Source organism: Lissotriton vulgaris, chromosome 12 (genome assembly GCF_964263255.1).
Source record: "Lissotriton vulgaris chromosome 12, aLisVul1.2, whole genome shotgun sequence".
NCBI classification, from domain to species: Eukaryota; Metazoa; Chordata; class Amphibia; order Caudata; family Salamandridae; genus Lissotriton; species Lissotriton vulgaris.
Genome location: NC_141700.1, coordinates 33,296,156 through 33,315,988, shown reverse-complemented (window position 1 = coordinate 33,315,988; position 19,833 = coordinate 33,296,156). Strand labels below are relative to the sequence as shown.

Sequence of the window (19,833 nt, the reverse complement as noted above, 5' to 3'; positions counted from 1 at the left end):
GGGGTTGAGGGTGAGTGAGGGTGAGGGGTTGAGGGTGAGTGAGGGTGAGGGGTTGAGGGTGAGTGAGGGTGAGTGAGGGTGAGTGAGGGTGAGGGTGAGTGAGGGTGAGGGTGAGTGAGGGTGGGTGAGGGTGAGTGAGGGTGAGTGAGGGTGAGTGAGGGTGGGTGAGGGTGAGTGAGGGTGAGGGTGCGGGTGAGTGAGGGTGAGGGTGAGTGAGGGTGAGTGAGGGGTTGAGGGTGAGGGGTTGAGGGTGAGTGAGGGTGAGGGGTTGAGGGTGAGTGAGGGTGAGGGTGAGGGGTTAGTGCAAATTCTTCCTCTTCGACTCCAGAGCACTCTTGTTTCCTGGCTGTAATCGGAGGAAACAAATCTGAAGATGGTGACTACGTTGAAGGGTTTTCAGTGTGTGCATTCGACATCATACAAGAAGGGTTTATAAAGAAATAAGGGAACCCTGTGAGTCAAGAGGGACCTAGGGTATGTAATATATTATAAGAGACAAAGAGTCCCTAGCAAATATGTATAGAGCAATGGTACACAGATTAAGACCTGTGTTGATTTTATACAAATGTAAAAGCAGTATTTATTCACAAGCAATCAAAAAACAAAGCCAAACAGACCAGGTGCAGTGGGTAAAAATATGATAGTCAACAGATTCCAAGCCTTCAGGCATTTACACATATAGTGACTACACCAGCAAGGTGCATGTTAAGAACAGTCACAATGCAACAAACACTTTGTGCTCCACATGAATCGAAATGAACAAGTTTGGTATCAAGATGCGTTAGTCGATGACATTTTGATCCCTACTAGCATCGGGGGGGGGGGGGATCATCAGGACACAAGAGCATATGCCTGAGAGGTTGCCTGTACAAGGCCAAGAAGTGGGATAAAAAAAACGGGGGTAAGGAGGGGGATTAGAGGAGAGGGGAGAAACAAAACAGAAGGATATCTAGATGTAGAGCTGGGCGACAAAGCAAAGAAATAATGTGAGGTATGTATATAATTAAATTATCAATTAGATGTAAAAATACTGCAACATGCAATGGAATTGGCAGTGAAAAACCATAAGTGGTATGAGCGGTGAGATCGGATAGTGTACGCAGTCGACTGAGGAGTAATGGCCAGGGCACTGAGATCGATGTAGCGCATGCAGTGAAGGAATACACAAAATGAAGTGAGTGGAGAAGTGTGGTCCCAGGTCTGATATCACTAGCGGTGAAGTGGGAAAAGTGTGCAGAATCTGGAAAGGCTCATGTAGCGCTAAAAATCTGGAATTTGCAAAGAGCTTAGGCAAGTGCATTCTGGGACGAAATGTGTCAGGAAGTGGAAGAATAATAATGGGGGACTTACAGAGGGGCAGAGCACCAATGTACTTAGAGCAGATACGACTTCCAGAGCTGAATCCAGTAAGGCTCACGTGGGGAAATAATTCTAAAAATTACACAACCTGGGGCCAAATGTAACAGGAGTACAGAGGCCAAGAAGTGGGATAAAAAAAACGGGAGTAAGGAGGGGGATTAGAGGAGAGGGGAGAAACAAAACAGAAGGATATCTAGATGTAGAGCTGGGAGACAAAGCAAAGAAATAATGTGAGGTATGTATACAATTAAATTATCAATTAGATGTAAAAATACTGCAACATGCAATGGAATTGGCAGTGAAAAACCATAAGTGGTATGAGCGGTGAGATCGGATAGTGTACGCAGTCGACTGAGGAGTAATGGCCAGGGCACTGAGATCGATGTAGCGCATGCAGTGAAGGAATACACAAAATGAAGTGAGTGGAGAAGTGTGGTCCCAGGTCTGATATCACTAGCGGTGAAGTGGGAAAAGTGTGCAGAATCTGGAAAGGCTCATGTAGCGCTAAAAATCTGGAATTTGCAAAGAGCTTAGGCAAGTGCATTCTGGGACGAAATGTGTCAGGAAGTGGAAGAATAATAATGGGGGACTTACAGAGGGGCAGAGTACCAATGTACTTAGAGCAGATACGACTTCCAGAGCTGAATCCAGTAAGGCTCACGTGGGGAAATAATTCTAAAAATTACACAACCTGGGGCCAAATGTAACAGGAGTGCAGACCGTAAAAATGAGTAACTTACATTGAGGCAGAGTATCGGTAACACGCCCCCATATAGCAGAACCACGATGCGGAGCCTGCATTGAAAACTCCAAAAGTGAAAGAACGTAGCTCTGCACGGGTAAAAACTCAGTCCCAGAAGGAAGACAGCGGATAGAACGTTCGCTGAGGCCCAACAGCTGAGCGCACACTAGGCGGGAGGCCGCCGAACGCTCTGGCAAGAGAGTTCCCGCTGAGAGGAATCACTGTGTGGAGATGTGAGCTGGGGGATGGGGCGGAGCGGGTAAAAAAAAAAAAAAGACGGAGGGAAGGCAGATAAGGGGAGGGGGGAGGAGAAATGCGACACGGCGGGCAGGGGAGGGGGCGGAGCGGGTAAAAAAATAAACAAACAAGACGGAGGGAAGAGAGAGAAGGGGAGGGGGGAGGAGAAATGCGACACGGCGGGCAGGGGAGGGGGCGGAGCGGGTAAAACAAGACGGAGTGAAGAGAGATAAGGGGAGGGAGGGAACTGATGTGCACGCGCTTTTAAGCTCAATGCGCATGCGCATTGAGCTTAAAAGTCACGGGCACTGCAAGGAATCGCCACGATTCCTTGCAAGTTGGTTCAAGAGTGGATAAGCCCCCATAGTCTCGCAAGCTCGATGCGCATGCGCATCGACAGGCGAGACCTAATAACAAAAGCGTAAAGGGTACCAATTGAAGGAGACACAAACAACAGCTGCAATACAAGAAAATATTACGCAATATGAACCATGAGATATTGCTTCTAAAGCACAGTCACTACCCTAGACCATGGCACGTGAGGACCAAATTATGCAAAGGTCTTGAATAAAGTATGTAGCAGCAAAATACAAATCATACAGCATAATGTGAAACATTTTGCAATTGTATTACTTCATTCGTTTGTCATTTGAACATATTAACACTCTCTGGGCAAAGGTTTCACTTAATTACTTCCAGATTAACACCCACACAGCAATAAGCATCTTAGAAGATGGCAGACCATATTTGCAAAAGGCTGCCCACTACGCTATATCGTGTGTTGCTGTCTTTTTAGTAACGTTTGATACATTTTCTAAAATCTGAAGATTATGCAGCAGATGATGGATTTTGTGACAAATTTAGCAAATAATACATATTTATGTGGAAAATGCTGCAGCAGTAGATTTGAATAATTCCAGTGGCCCTGAAAATACCCCATGACAACTCATTTCAAACATGTCCCAAAAGCAGCAGCCTGGCGCAAACTGCTGCCCATTTCCACTCTGCATAGGACACCACCATCCCTAGGTGTGCTTTGGCCTCAATGGACATGGTCAGTGAATTTCGGCATTTTGTCTGTAGATATTTTGCTCAGTGTGTCTCAGTATTGAAGAAACATCTCAAAGACCTAGTCCAGTTTGTCCGAGACTCACTTAGGGGTGTTTGCTCTCAGCATCCCTTAATATATCAGGTACATGCAAACAGATACATTTGTTCCAATTTTTTTATCAGATGTGTCTCAGCTCCTTACAGTGTCAGTGAAGGAGCAACTCAGACAGCACACAAAAACAAACAAAGTAACTTCTGTCTCAAAAACACATGGATTTTCATCATATTCATTCTCTCTAAGCAGCAGAGGTATTTAATCTTACTTGGTGCTGGGCTATCAGATTTTCGGAGGTCAGTGAGTCCTGAAGACGACGTAACTTGAACATGGTCCTTGCCCTTTAACTCTGTGCGACTGCTGGAAGGGTGTGCCAAGCTCTTTGCAAGGGTGCCTGGTTGCAGAGGTACTGCTTGCTTTATTGAAGATAACTGTTTAGCTACCGCCAAGCTCAAAGCCAATGAGGATTGTCCTTTATTTTCACTAGAAAGGCCAACCTGATGAACATTGGTGTCTTTTATGGAAGAGGGCCCTTTACTGCCATCCAACCCCATAACCATTGGGAAACTGTTGGGGGCTTGCCCCTTACTCCCAGGAGGCATAACAGAGTGCTGAATGTGGGTGACGTGTATGGAAGAAGTCCCTTTATTTCCGCTGTTTACGCTCAAGGACAAAGGATATGCAGGGGAGGTTTGTCCCTTGTTCATAGCAGTAAAACCAGATTGCTGAAAATGGGTATCTCGTGTGGAAGAGACCCCTTTACTGCTATCCATACTCCAAGGCGTTGAATAAATGATGGGGGGTTGTGACTTGCTGATGGCAGTAAAGCCAGATTGTGGGTAGCCAGTATGTGTTTGGGAAGGAGTGTCTTGTCTAGAATCCAGGCGCCAGGGTGGAGGGCGGCCGCTGGAGACTTGCTTGCTGCTTTCAATGGAGCTGGAGGTTTGGTCCTTAATCAGAGAAGGAAATCCCAACTGTGGGTTGGCAGGAACCTTTAAGGAAGAAGCATTCTGTTTAGACCCCATGCGCCAGGGCAGAGAGGGATTGATCGAGGCTGGTTTGATACTTTCAGAGGGGTTTCCAGATTGTGTCCTACTAGTATACCCTAGAAAAATAACATCACTTTTGGCATCCTTAGCTGATGCTATTGATTGGCTGTTGGAGGCTTGTTCATTGCTCTTCAAAGGGTTGCCAGACCGCTGACTGTCAATGTGCAGCGCAAAGGAAGTGGAGCCTTCGTTTTGATGAACCATGCCCCTGTTTGCAACTGAAGTACGCTGTTCTTTTCCCAGAAAATCTGACTTGCAAACCTGGAGCTGGGGTCCTGATAGGCCTGATGGTAAAAGAGAAAAGAAAGGATGAGGTATGAGAATAAAAAAATGTAATAAAACAATAAGAAATCAGGATACACCATCCCTGTCCGGGAATAAGTGATCTGAAGGACTTACAAAGAGCTCCTTCTCCGGCACAAACATTACAATCAATGTCCCAGAGTAGAGGGTCACAACGTACGCCATACCAAAACAAGCATTGGAAATGCAATAGGTCTCGCATTAGGAAAGTTTGAGCTATTGGTATTGTAAATGACACTTTTTTTATTTATGTGTTGGTTTTGAAAGTAGCAAAATTAATAGCTTTGTCAGTTACAATGTCAATAGTTGTAACTTTTGCAAATGTGACACCTATAGCATTTGTAATGCAATGTGTGTTGTATTTACGTGACTTAGATATCTTGATATTACAAATAACAATGGCTTTTTAATTTTGTAAATAATTAATACTTAAATAAAAGTTATTGTAATTTATAATGGCAATAGCTTAAACGTTTGTAAATAACTTTTGTGAAGATTATGTTCAGTGTATTTTATTGTGACGAAAATCCAAGAACATTGCATTTGCACCTACACACACACAGAGCCACACACATAGATGTGGTGGTGGTGGATCTGGGGGATATGGTGGTGGTGGTAATGGTGGATGTGGTGGTGATGGTGGTGGATGTGGGGTGGATGTGGTGGTGGATATGGTGGTGGTGGTGGATGTGGTGGAGGTGGTGGTGGTGGTGGATGTGGTGGTGGTGGTGGATGTGGTGGTGGTGGTGGTGGATGTGGTGGAGGTGGTGGATGTAGTGGATGTGGTGGTGGTGGATGTGGTGGTGGTGGATGTTGGGGATGTGGTGAAAGTGGTGGTGGATGTGGTGGTGGAAGTGATGGTGGTGGATGCGGTGGTGGATGAGGTGGCGGATGAGGTGGTGGATGTGCTGGTGGATGTGCTGGTGGTGGATGCGGTGGTGGATGTGGTGGTGGTGGTGGATGCGGTGGAAGTGGTGGTGGATGTGGATGTGGTGGATGTGGTGGTGGTGGATGTGGATGTGGTGGTGGTGGATGTGGTGGTGGTGGATGTGGTGGTGGTGAAGGATGTGGTGGATGTGGTGGTGGATGTGGTGGTGGATTTCATGGTGGATGTGGAGGTGATGGTGGAGGTGGTGGTGGATGTGGTGGTGGATGTGGTGGTGGATGTGGTGGTGGATGTGGTGGTGGGTGTGGTGGTGATGGTGGATGCGGTGGTGGATGAGGTGGTGGATGAGGTGGATGTGGATGTGGTGGTGGTGGATGTGGTGGTGGATGTGATGGTGGATGTGGTGGTGATGGTGGATGTGGTGGTGGATGTGGTGGTGGATGTGGTGGTGGATGTGGTGGTGGATGTGGTGGTGGATGTGGTGGTGGATGTGGTGGTGGATGTGGTGGTGGATGTGGTGGTGGATGTGGTGGTGGATGTGGTGGTGGATGTGGTGGTGGATGCGGTGGTGGATGTGGTGGTGGATGCGGTGGTGGATGCGGTGGTGGTGGTTGTAGTGGATGTGGTGGTGGATGTAGTGGTGGTGGGTGTGGTGGTGCATGCAGTGGTGGTAGATGCGGTGGTGGTGGATGTGGTGGTGGATGTGGCAGTGGATGTCATGGTGGATGTGGTGGTGGTGGGGGTGGTGGATGTGATGGTGGATGTGGTGGTGATGTGGTGGATGTGGTGGTGGTGGATGTGGTGGTGGATGTGGTGGTGGAAGTGATGGTGGTGGATGTGGTGGTGGATGTGGTGGTGGAAGTGATGGTGGTGGGTGAGGTGGTGGATGTGGTGGTGGTGGATGAGGTGGTGGATGTGGTGGTGGATGTGGTGGTGGTGGATGCGGTGGTGGTGGATGCGGTGGTGGTGGATGCGGTGGTGGATGTGGTGGTGGATCTGGTGGTGGTGGAAGTGGTGGATGTGGTGGTGGAGGTGGTGGTGGATGTGGCGGTGGTGAATGTGGCGGTGGTGGATGGGGCGGTGGTGAATGTGGCGGTGGTGGATGTGGCGGTGGTGGATGTGGCGGTGGTGGATGTGGGGGATATGCTGGTGGTGGTAATGGTGGATGTGGTGGTGATGGTGGTGGATGTGGGGTGGATGTGGTGGTGGATGTGGTGGATGTGGTGGATGTGGTGGAGGTGGTGGATGTGGTGGTTGTGGATGTGGTGAAAGTGGTGGTGGATGTGGTGGTGGAAGTGATGGTGGTGGATGCGGTGGTGGATGAGGTGGCGGATGAGGTGGCGGATGCGCTGGTGGATGTGCTGGTGGATGTGCCGGTGGTGGATGCTGTGGTGGATGTGGTGGTGGTGGTGGATGTGGTGGTGGATGTGGTGGTGGATGTGGTGGTGGTGGATGCGGTGGATGTGGTGGTGGATGTGGTGGTGGTGGATGTGGTGGTGGTGGTGGATTTCATGGTGGATGTGGAGGTGATGGTGGATGTGGTGGTGGATGTGGTGTTGGATGTGGTGGTGGATGTGGTGGTGGATGTGGTGGTGGTGGTGGATGTGATGGTGGATGTGGTGGTGATGGTGAAGTGAAGTAGTGTGGCTCACTGGTTAGAGGCGGCAGACCCGAGAGCAGAGGACGGCCCGGGACCAGGGTTCGATTCCCGGCGCGGCAGGTTTCTGGACCAGGGTCAGCGGACTCGATAATTCTCTCGCCTCGGTGCCCACTCTGATCAGCGATCACACTCGGCAACTCTGGGCATTAGCTTGCCTCATCTTCACTAACGGCCCCACCAGACCGCCGGGGATGCCTGGTCTCACCCTGGAGATACCCATTAAGGGACCATCTCTCAGGGAAGCCAGGAAGGGTTTCGCAGCGGTCGAAGCGCCTTGGGACCCTACGGGTAAGTAGTGTGCTATATAAATGCCTATACCTTTACATTTACATTTACATGGTGGAAGTGATGGTGGTGGGTGTGGTGGATGCGGTGGTGGTGGATGCGGTAGTGGATGTGGTGGTGGTGGATGCGGTGGAAGTGGTGGATGTGGTGGTGGATGCGGTGGATGTGGTGGTGGTGGTGGATGTGATGGTGGATGTGGTGGTGGATGCGGTGGTGGTGGTTGTAGTGGATGTGGTGGTGGATGTAGTGGTGGAGGGTGTGGTGGTGGTGGTGGATGTGGTGGTGGATGTGGAGGTGATGGTGGATGTGATGGTGGATGTGGTGGTGGTGGGGGTGGTGGATGTGATGGTGGATGTGGTGGTGGTGGATGTGATGGTGGATGTGGTGGTGATGTGGTGGTGATGTGGTGGATGTGGCGGTGGTGGATGTGGCGGTGGTGGATGTGGCGGTGGATGTGGCGGTGGATGTCATGGTGGCGGTGGATGTCATGGTGGATGTGGATGTGATGGTGGATGTGGTGGTGGTGGATGCAGTGGTGAAGTGGTGGTGGATGTGGTGGTGGTGGATGTGGTGGTGGATGTGATGGTGGATGTGGTGGTGGTGGATGTGATGGTGGATGTGGTGGTGATGGTGGATGTGGTGGTGATGGTGGATGTGGTGGTGATGGTGGATGTGGTGGTGGATGCGGTGGATGTGGTGGTGGTGGATGCGGTGGTGGTGGATGGGGTGGTGGTTGTAGTGGTTGTGGTGGTGGGTGTGGTGGTGGTGGTGGATGCGGTGGTGGTGGATGCGGTGGTGGATGCAGTGGTGGATGAGGTGGTGGATGTGGTGGTGGATGCGGTGGTGGTGGATGCGGTGGATGTGGTGGATGCGGTGGATGTGGTGGTGGTTTTGGATGTGGCGGTGGATGTCATGGTGGATGTGGATGTGATGGTGGATGTGATGGTGGATGTGGTGGTGGATGTGGTGGTGGATGTGATGGTGGATGTGATGGTGGATGTGATGGTGGATGTGATGGTAATGGTGGATGTGGTAATGGTGGATGCGGTGGTGGTGGATGTGGTGGTGGATGTAGTGGTGGTGGTGGATACAGTGGTGGTGGATGTGGTGGTGGTGGATGTGGCGGTGGTGGATGTGGCGGTGGATGCGGTGGTGGATGTGGCGGTGGATGTCATGGTGGCGGTGGATGTCATGGTGGATGTGGATGTGATGGTGGATGTGGTGGTGGTGGATGCAGTGGTGAAGTGGTGGTGGATGTGGTGGTGGATGTGATGGTGGATGTGATGGTGGATGTGGTGGTGGTGGATGTGATGGTGGATGTGGTGGTGATGGTGGATGTGGTGGTGATGGTGGATGTGATGGTGGATGTGGTGGTGGATGTGGTGGTGGATGCGGTGGATGTGGTGGTGGTGGATGCGGTGGTGGTGGATGGGGTGGTGGTTGTAGTGGTTGTGGTGGTGGGTGTGGTGGTGGTGGTGGATGCGGTGGTGGTGGATGTGGTGGTGGATGCGGTGGTGGATGCAGTGGTGGATGAGGTGGTGGATGTGGTGGTGGATGCGGTGGTGGTGGATGCGGTGGATGTGGTGGATGCGGTGGATGTGGTGGTGGTTTTGGATGTGGCGGTGGATGTCATGGTGGATGTCATGGTGGATGTGGATGTGATGGTGGATGTCATGGTGGATGTCATGGTGGATGTGGATGTGATGGTGGATGTGATGGTGGATGTGGTGGTGGATGTGATGGTGGATGTGATGGTGGATGTGATGGTGGATGTGATGGTAATGGTGGATGTGGTAATGGTGGATGCGGTGGTGGTGGATGTGGTGGTGGATGTAGTGGTGGTGGTGGATACAGTGGTGGTGGATGTGGTGGTGGATGTTGCGGTGGTGGGTGCGGTGGTGGTGGAAGCGGTGGATGTGACATTACGCCGCCCGGCCTCCGGGATGTGGGCCACGAGGCTGTGTATGATCCTGAATGTTGCATACTGCTAGATAATGCCTCTTGGTGCTTACGGGAGGTTTTGCCTGTTCATTTCCTCTGTGTTCCCGCAATAAAAATATTTAAAAAAATTTAAAAAAATACACAATTAGTTGAGAAATACACTGGCTACGTAGTTATCAGCTAAAAGTGTACTAAACCAGAGCAGCTGAAAGATCACAATTTCATGGTTAACGCATGTGCAGATTGTCAAGGTACTCGACATCTACCATAGCGATAAAACTAATTCCATACAACACATTTTCCTGCTCACATGTTTACTTAACATTGCAGCAAGGCAAGAGATTATCAAGAGAAAACTCAGACTGATAGGAGTTTTGTTAACACATGAACTGGCAAAGATATGAAAACCAATATGTACACTATTTATCAGCAGTACATTTAAAGAGCTGACTGGCAAAGGGGATATTTACTATTCATCTGGTCGATAAGGTGGAGAACTTTCAAATGGTCTGGACGACATGGCTGCTGCAATTCAACTGTAAGGCTGTGCACCGAACAAGCGTCCACCTCTCAGCAGGATGCAACTTCGCAGCAACAACAAAAAGACGTCCATTACATGTTAAAATGTTACGAGTTTATATTCAAGTTGACTCGTATACAGAATGCTCCCTTTTACTAGCATAAAAAGTCGGGAGCCTTGGGGGTTCACAATGGGCCACACGTGTCCAATTTCGATGTCAGGCAACTGAGACGAGCATTGTAGTATATTTAGCAAACGCAGTGACGTGACTGTTAAATAATGTACAATACCTAGGCGCATGTGCAGTTTGAACAAATCACTGTGCTAATTAAAGGTGACGTTGACAGCTGCTAAAAATACCAAATCAAGAAAAGAAAAAAAAATACCATCCGGTGGAGCCTAATGAAGTGACGACTGCCCAGCTTTATCCATATTCAACAATAGCACAAAAAGAGTTTAGGTTTAACACACACACCAAGCACAGTGCAGATGCTTCCGGACTAGGGTGCACAACTACAGAGATTAGATAAACATGACACGATACACCACTGAAGTATGCTCGTTTTCGCTAACACTGCTAACAGACGGAGGGCATTGCTGTGGGGAGGGGGGAGGAGAAATGCGACATGGCGGGCAGGGGAGGGGGCGGAGCGGCGAGAGGGTGTTAAGCTGCAGGGGCCTTTGAAGTGAAGATAAGCTGCACTTCAAATGTGTGGGAGGAGTGCGGCTGAGGGAACAGACGGCGATTGGTGATGTGCACGCGCATTTTAGGTCAATGCGCAAGCGCATTGACCTAAAAGCCACGGGCACAGCACCAAATCGCCCAGTTAGTTAAAGTTTGTTTAAAGCCCTATATACTCGCAAGCTCGATGCGTGCGCATCGAATAGCGAGACCTAAAGAAGAGAGGTGCTTTATACAACAGTTGATACATCAGGTATTCTTTGTCATGAGCATGATCAACCTTCTGTCACTGATTCCAGTTTGTGTCCTGTCCAGCAAGAAAATATACCTGCTCAAGAGATCTGTATAGCTTGGTTCTTAGACGTTCTAATCCAAGTAAGAAAACTTTGGGTGGAGGAATAGCTTGCAATCTCCCAGGATGGCTACCTTTCTCCAGGGCTCATTATCCCCACCTGCTCTGTGATTCGAAGTGTGCAGAAGGTGTAGGAAGCTGGCTCTGTATCTACTATACCAAAGTGAGGTATAGTGTGCACAGAGTCCAGTGGTTCCTCAGAGGTAGGCAGAGGTAAAGTTAGATAGCACCTCCCTCTGTATTTGTGGTGGTGCGGGCGAGCAGTAAGGCTGTATCAGAGGGTAGTGTTAAGCATTTGTTGTACACACTCAGTCAGCAAAGGAATTCACACACTCAAAGACTGAACTTCAGACTAATTGGTTTTGTATAAAAAAAAAATTGGGTATTTTATTTTCCATAACCAAGCAAGCCTGGCACAGGTAAGTTGATAAATACTGTGCAGTAAATATACAGTTTGAGATGCAATTGTAAATCTACTTTGAAATGGTTACAGTTTGAAATACTGGTAATGCAATACGGTGAAATGCAGTGCATATACTTAGGAATGAAAATTACAGGCTTAGTTACTTTTGAGATTTCTTTTTCTACTCAGTGGACATTTTCTAGAGAAAAGGTAAGTAAAATCAGTTTTGCACACTAGTTATTTTTCTGGTTTCCATACAAATCAACTCCACACAACATTTTTCAGAGAAAAACAGTCACAAGGTTCCTAGGGAGAGAAATGAAGTTAACAGTTACCAGGTAAGTAATCGTTCTTTGGAGTTGAGCTTCTAGGATTAGAACAAGGGTTCCCCCAGGGTCAAGGATGCACATGTGTTACATCCTCAGCGGCACTAGGGCTGCCGGGTGCAGAGTGCTGTAGCCCAATGTTATCCAATGAGGGATAGGGGGCCTCAGGCTGGTGGCTGCTGGCGAGCATGCCACAAGGTTGTGGGAGCCAAGCTCCTGGTGTTAGGCTCAGGGCAATGGGGGATCTGGTTCAGCACACAAAGTGCACCCGCAGGGGAGGCTGGGTGCAGGCTGCTGTTTTGGCACAGAGTGCCCTGTTGTTTTCAATTGGAATTTTCGGTTTTGGTTTTTAGCTGCAGGCTCGGTCCAAGAAGACTTTCGGGAGAAACCAACAGCTGGGCAGGTAAGTTGGAGGGCTCGGGGATGTAGGTGCACCTTCGGTTCCTTTCTCCAGGGCGCAGGGCAGCTGGATGCAGGGGTGTCTTTTGTGGTCGTATTTCTCCTTACCGAGCATTCGTGGTAGGGGGTGGCGGGGGAGTTTCTCTGCGCAGAGACTGCAAGCGATGTCTGGGAGTCCTGGAGGGGTCAACCCACAGTGGACTCCGACTCTGGAGCGCTGGGTGACCTTGTTGGGACCGGTGTGCCACCTTAACTCAGGCTGTAAGCAACGGGTACAGTGGTGGTTCCAGGCATCGGGTTTCCTTTTCATCAGCAGGCTTGGAGTCTTTGTTTGGTGTTTCTTTTGAACAAAGCTGCTGTTCACAGGAGAGACGGTCTTTGTTGAAAGCAGTCAATCCTCCCCGGGGTTCTGGAGGTAGCTGGCTGCAGGACAAGATGATTTTTGGCGCAGGATCTCCAGAAACTGCAGACGGTCCAGTAGGGCTGGGGCCAAGTCAGTTCTCTGCAGTCTCTGTAAGAAAGTGGCTCTATATATACTGGACCAAAGTAAGGTACAGTGTGTATAGAGTCCCCAGTCTCCAGGGGTATAACAGAGGTTTAAGTCAGATATGACCTTACTCTCTAAAGTGTTAGCTGGGACGAGCAGTAAGGCAGTATCAGAGGACAGTGTAAAGCATTTGGTGTACACACTCAGTCAGCAAAAGGTTTCACACCCTCAAGAACTGAAATCTAGGCCAATTGTTTTATATCAAAAGATACAGTTGTTTTATTTTAGAACCAACAGGTATCAAAATATACTTTTCTCATTATGAGTGACTTCAGGTAGTTACTTTGGAGAAAGGCAATACACTTTGTAAGCACAATGGCTACAGGAGGTGCAATAAGCAACACAATTCTAAACACAATTTAGCATTGAGCTCAATGGGTTTTTCTACATAAATGCAGTTGATTAGTTTATAGATTACTTTTGAAACTCCAGGACTGGATCCTAGATTCAGTCCCGGGACCTAAGCTGAAAACAGTTTAGTAAAAGCGTTTTGGTTATTTAGTGATTTTTAAAGAATAGAACTGTATTTTAAAACTTCACACTTGAAAACTTTCCTGTGAAAATCCAGCAATGTTATCCTATGGAAGGAAATTCAGGTCACAGGTAACGTACGTTCTCGTTACTGTTGTAATCCAGTACTGGGCTCCAAGGCCCATCACTGTGATCTCGACAGGTAAGTAATTACGTTTCAGAAGTTGGTACGATTTTTAAGGAATATTTGTAGTTTGCAAAAATAGACAGAAGAAATTTCACAGAAAAGCAGTCAATGGTTTCCTATAGAAGAAAATTCAGGTTACTGGTAAGTGCAGTTATAATTACTTTTGCGGTTCAGTACTGGGCTGAAAGGTACAGTACTGGCTTCTCCCCTGATCACAGGTGAGCAATTCAGAATTCGTAATTCGGCTGATTTTAAATGAATATTTTAAAGTTTCAAAACTTCACACTTAGAAGATTTTTCGAGTCAAACCCGTCAATGTTATCCTATGGAAGAAAAGTGAGTTATCGGTTTTCAGGTGAGTACTCGACTGATGAAGTTAAGGTTCTGGGCATTGAGTCAGGGGTCTCCCAGGGTCGGAAAGGTACAGTAGTTACACCTACAGGGGCAGCCGGGTGTAGAGAGAGTAGGCCTAATGCAATCCAATGGAGGGTAGGGGGCCTTCGGTTGATGGCTGCAAGCAAGCAGGCAACACGGCTGTGGGAGCTGAGCTCCTGGTCACTTACTCAGGGCAAGTGGGGAAGTAGAGTAGGGTAGTAATTGAACTTCCAGAGGCACTCTGGCGTCGAGGTGCAGGGTGCTTTTGAGCCGTCGGGCACTCAATGTTATCCAATGGAAAGTTAGAAAAGGGAAAAAAGGATGCAGACTCGGGGACGGAGATTCTTCAGGTTCGACCACCACTTCCAGAGGTAAGTGGGGATCTTGGAGAAGAGGTAGGTACCCCAGAGGAAGGCACAGGGGGCCGCAGGGCGCCGGTGTGAGATAGTGGCTCTATATATACTGGACCAGAATATGGTACAGTGTGTATAGAGTCCACAAACCCCAGAGGTATAACAGAGGTTAAAGCCAGGTGTGACCGTACTCTCTAAAGTGGTAGCTTGGTCGAGCAATAAGGCAGTACCAGAGGACAGTGTAAAGCATTTGTTGTACCCACTCAGTCAGCAAACGGTTTCACACACTCAAAGACTGAACTCCAGGCCAATTGTTTTTATATCAAAGATATAGTTGTTTTATTTTTAGAACCAACAGGTATCAAAATATACTGTTCTCAAAATGGGAGGTCTCAGATGAGTACTTTGCAGAAAGGCAATAAACGTTGTAAACACCATAGGTACAGGGGTTGCAGTAGGCAATACAATTCTACACACAATTGAGCTCAATGGGTTTTTCTATATAAACACAGTTGATTACTTTGTAGATTACTTTAGTAGTTACAGGACTGGATCCTAGATTCAGTCCTAGGGTCTAAGCTGAAAACAATTTAGTAAAAACGTTTTAGTTATTGCAGTAATTTTTCAGGAATATAAAGCTATTTTAAAAGTTCACACTTGGAAACTTTTCAACAGAAATCTGGCAATGTTATCCAATGGGAGAAAATTCAGGTTGCAGGTAAAGTACGATCTCCTTACTTTTGTAATCTACTACTGGGCTCCTAGGTCCAGCACTGGGGTCTCAACTTAAACAGGTAAGCAATTACATTTCAGTATGTCGTATCATTTTTAAAGAATATAAGCACTCAACAGGCATCAGTGCAGGTTTAATGTGCTGAGAAGTTTGATATCAAACTTCCCAGTCTTCAGTGAAGCCATCATGGTGCTGTGGAGTTTGTAATGACAACCTACCAGCACCATATACTCTTAATGGCAGCACTGCACTTACAGTGCCCAGGAATGGCCCTGGGCACTGTAGGGGCACAGGGGTCATGCACCTGTGCCCACACCACTGACATAGGGCACCCAGCTAGAGGGGTGACTGATGGATGCCAGGGCAGTGAGCTTGTGGGCTTGGCACACAGGGATGTGTGCCATGTCGACTCGGTTTAGTTCTGCACATGGACACTGAGCCTGCAAGGCAGTATGTGGGTGTCAGGGCACAGGGCCCCTAAGGGTGGCACAACAAGTGCTGCAGCCCTTGGGGGTCTTATCTGGTCACCATGCCATGGGTACCATTTACTAAGGGCTGACAGGTGGCCAGAGATGCCAATTAGGTTTTAGTTTCAACACAGTTTTAGGGAAGGAACAAAGGCCCTGGGCACCTGGTTGGCAGGAGCCCAGGGTACACTTAGTCAAAGCACATCAGCAGGTCATAAAAAAGTGGGGGCATACCAAGGCAAGAAAGATGGCACTTTCTCACAGTCTCCTCTACTGGGGGTCTTCTTTTGTCCTTTTTCTTATTAGGTTGTGGGAATCTGCTTCCTTGCTTCAGAACTTTCCCCTAAATACTGTATTTAGGGGCGTTTTAGGGGTCTTTCGGTCAGTAGCCAATGAGCTACTGACCTTAGGGTGACTGCACCCTTGGTGTGCTCACCCCACGTGGGCGAGTGATCACAATCCCTAATCCTGATTGGGGAGTCCCTGGCATCTGCAAGATGGCGAGCACTAAACAGAGAGCTTCACCTCACCTCCCCTACTTGAGGGGTGGAGTTGGCAGAGGTGGGCACACCTTCTGGCCTGGCTAGTTAGGTCAAGGGACCGAAGGGCTTGGCCGTAGTCCAAGACCGGAAGTCCGGAGAAATATTGTTGTTTAGTGTGGCAGCTTAAACCCGCCTCTGTCCTTGTCTCTCCTCCACTGGCTGGCTTCCTAAACAGAGGCCAGCCATTGGAGGAGAGAGCCGTCCCTCCAAAGAAGCTCCGTCTTTTTCGGATTCGGGGGCGTACATTTTGCTGTTCTTTAGCCAGTGACGTCATCCGTCACTCAATACAACAAATACACGCCCCCAAATCCGAAAATTTTCAGAGTTGCCCGCCGCCATTTTGCTGCTCGAGCAGCATCTACCGAGGACATGAGGTAAGCCTCTGCCCCCTGTTTGTGCCGTTCTTAGTGCCCCTGCCCCGGTTTGTGCCGTTTATCCTGCCCCTGTTTGTGCAGTTGTTTCTTGTTATCCTTAGTTGACATGCACCGAGTCCGCGCGCCTCCCCGCAGTGCTCCTGCTGGATGTTAAGGCCCCGGGGCAGTTTTGCATTATTGAGGAATGCATGCAAGCGTCTTCGGGGACCCTCGCTGTCTGAAGCCTGAACGAGCCCGGCACACCGCAGACGGGAGAGGTTTCACCTCAGAGGGGCAGCTTCAAAGGGCTTCAGCGCGCCCCCCCCCGGATAATCGTTGCCTAGTGCAAGAAGGGTCAACGTTCACGTCTGGAGCAGGGAGGGGGATTACGATGGCTCTGTTTGGAGATTCGCAGCGCCGGGAGATCGACTGTTCTAATCTGCCTCCTCGCATGTTGTACTGAAACAGTCTGATCTCTTTTACACGGCAGATCATAAATTATGCAAAACACGTGTTGCATACTGTAGCATGCATCATTACGAGGGTTGTTCATCTTTGATGGCGCTGCTCTTGGTCGAGGCCTGTGTGTTATTAAAACTTTCAGCAGGTGAGCGCCTCCAGTAGAGCAGGACTGCGCCAGAAGCGCCCTGGGACTGCTAAGTACCAACACAGTCTAAAATTAGTATCTTCGGTTCACGCCGTAAAGAGCAAAAAGTTGATATTCTCCGCCTTCTAGCGGCTGCGGTAGATATTCCACCCACTCTGCACCTCAAGCACCAAGCGGCAGGGATGGGAGAAGGGAGGAGACTTCGGGCGCGAGGGGGTTTGGAGTTGAGGGGACAGCTTCCTTTCTGTGTTTATGGACCATCCTTTGCCTGCAGGCACCGGGGAGAAGGAATCAAGGCGGGAGGGGCACAGCGCACTTGCTGCCATGTGCTGGCTCGGGGAGGGAGTGGCTGGCGCAGCTGGTGTTGGGCTGTTCGCGCTTCCAGTGATGCTCACACACAGACAGGGATTCTCCTCAGCCGGGCGAAGCCATTGCCACCAGTTGAAAGCAGGTAATCCCGAAGTCCCAGGAGGGCATGGCGCGCCACCCAAGGGAGCAGCGCAGTTCCTCCATTAGCCGCCGAGTAGCAGCTCTGTGATGGATGCGCAATGAAGCAGTCTTCTGTGCGCACTTTTGCGTCTTCAGACCCGCGGACCTCGGTACCTAACTTCTGCTAGCGGGGAGAGGGCAGGGCAGCGAGCATGCCTGCCGCCCACCCGAACATTCGTTTGGAACCGACTTTCTCCTGACCTGTCAAGTTTCATCGCGCCTCCAAGAACAACGAGCTCCGCAGTGGAAGAAACTACATTACCCAGAGGGCTTAGCGGCAGAGAGGCGGAGCATAAATAGACGCCACTTCCTGGAGCCGGCGTCGGATATTCCGGTTCGTGTTTCCATTGCGTTCCTGGCGACTCTTCTGTGAGGTGTGTTCTGAGCTGTTGGTGAATCATTTGCAGGTTGTTGTGTTCATTTCCGACGCTGCTTCGTCATTCCTGTCCTCCGTTGGAGAGCCTTGTCTTCGGCTATTGCGGAGGACGGTTGCAGTCTTTTGGCATTGTTTTCTTCCGTTCTGTCCTCCGTTGGCGAGCCTTGTCATCGGCTATTGCGGAGGATAGATAGAGAGTTTCCCTGGTGTAAGGATCGTGTCTCCGTTGTTGAGCTCACCCCCCGCCCCCCCCCCCCCCAGTGCTCGGGCTCTTGCGGAGTACACGCTTTGTTTGGCTTCTTCCCGTTTCCTCCGTTGGCGAGCCTTCTTGCCTCGGCTATTGCGGAGGAAACCGTTGTTTATCTTTAGTTCTAAGACCCTCTGTTGGACAGCCTTCTTGCACCGGCTATTGCAGAGGGTCTTCATTATTATATTCCTTTGCTGGGACATCGAGATTACCTCATCGGACTTCAATGGCATACAGGTAACCCTTGTCTCCAGTGTTTGTGGGTGACGTAACCCTTACATTTACTTTGGGAGAGTAACTGTATAACTGCTTACCTGCTACTATCCGTAGACTTTGATACACGTTTCTTCAGGGCTCTGAAGATCAAGAGTAGGGTACGTAGTGTTGTTTTCTTTCCCTCATATCAGTACTCCCTAGTGCAGGGTCATAGGGGGGGGTGTTTTACTATCGTGTTTTATATTTACAGGGGAAGGCAAGAACAGGCTGATTTACGTAATCTCAGTATAGAGAGGCATCTTCTGAGTTCAGGCGGTCAGCTTTCTGCATACAGGTATAGCAGGATATGGTCAGTAGTGGTATTGTGCCTATAGTGTATACTTATAGAATTGACACCAATCCCTTGTTTGTTTCTGTCTTCGCAGCTCTCCCTCCCTGCTGTCCCCATCCTATCCTCCCTGTTTATTATTTTTGCCCTCACATGATCCTTCTCTAGCCCACGGCTATTATAGCATTCTGGGCTTGGATAGATCTGGAGGTGGCCTACTTGTACCACAAGCTGATCCTGAGGACGGAGAGGATAACAGAATATCCGACCCAAGCAAATTAGTCCTCCCGATCAGTTTAGGGTGATGGCTACTCTGGACGAGGTGATGGCAGCATTGGTCGTGGTGCAATCTGAATTGATAGCATCCAGACAAGAGAGTACGGAATTAAGGAACCGTTTGGATAACATCCAGAAAAACCCCTTTAGCGCTGGGGCTTCAGGGTCTGGTACAGCCGGGTCAGTAGTGGTGGAGATACCTCCCAGCATTCCGTTAGCACATCCAGAACGATTCAATGGTGATGCTGGATCAGTGCAAGTATTTTTGACGCAAGTCTTGATGCATTTTTCATGCAAACCCCGGTCATTCCCTACCAATCAGTCAAAGGTGGCGTTTGTCATCTCGTATTTAGTGGGAGAGGCGGCTCAATGGGCGGTTCCCATGGTGCGGAGAAATGACCCAATGTTACATGATTGGGATGCCTTCCAAACAGAATTCACAAAGGTTTTCGATAGGAGAGCTGATACTTACACGGCAGATAAAGAACTATTAGGCCTACGTCAAGGGAATCAGGACTTGGTAACCTACTTGAATACATTTAGACGCTTAGTTGCTGAAACTAAGTGGCCGGAAGCCAAACAAGCGTCAATTTTTCATCAGGGGTTAACCGAAGAGATGCAGGACATAATCGCTCAAATCGACCCCCAACCAGTGTCATGTGAAGACCTGATTAATTTGGTATTAAGGCTAGACCATAGAATGAAGAATCGTAAAGGGGGTGGTGGAGCAAAGACCCGACCCGTTCCCTCTTCCGTGGCGGTAAAGACCCCGGATAGTTCGGTATCGCAAGCAGCTGAGCCTATGGATATAGGAGCAGTTCGTGCGGCTTTGACCTCCACTGAAAAGGAACAAAGGCGCAAAATGGGCCTTTGTCTTTATTGTGACAAAAAAGGCCATTACGTTAGGGAATGTCCTGTCAAACCCAAATTTTCCAAGTTTCGCTTAAATAGGGGGGTGTCAGCGGCCTCTGAGAAACCGGCGGAAAACTGAAGAGCTCCGGGGGTGTTGAAGGGGTT

General features: G+C 49.2%; 1 protein-coding gene across 13 annotated transcripts in view; it reads right to left on the bottom strand.

The window, feature by feature from the left end:
• The window catches only part of LOC147673145 (uncharacterized), a 265,735-nt gene that overhangs the window by 173,165 nt on the left and 72,737 nt on the right, over positions 1–19,833 (bottom strand). For all 13 annotated transcript variants that reach the window (XR_015302599.1, XR_015302602.1, XR_015302604.1 and 10 more), the window contains exon 3: positions 3,712–4,776. Coding sequence is in view for 7 of the 13 variants with exons in the window: in XM_086946893.1 (XP_086803019.1) it covers positions 3,712–4,776 (1,065 nt within the window). In the remaining 6 variants the exon portion in view is untranslated. The remainder of the gene's footprint in view (positions 1–3,711; positions 4,777–19,833) is intronic.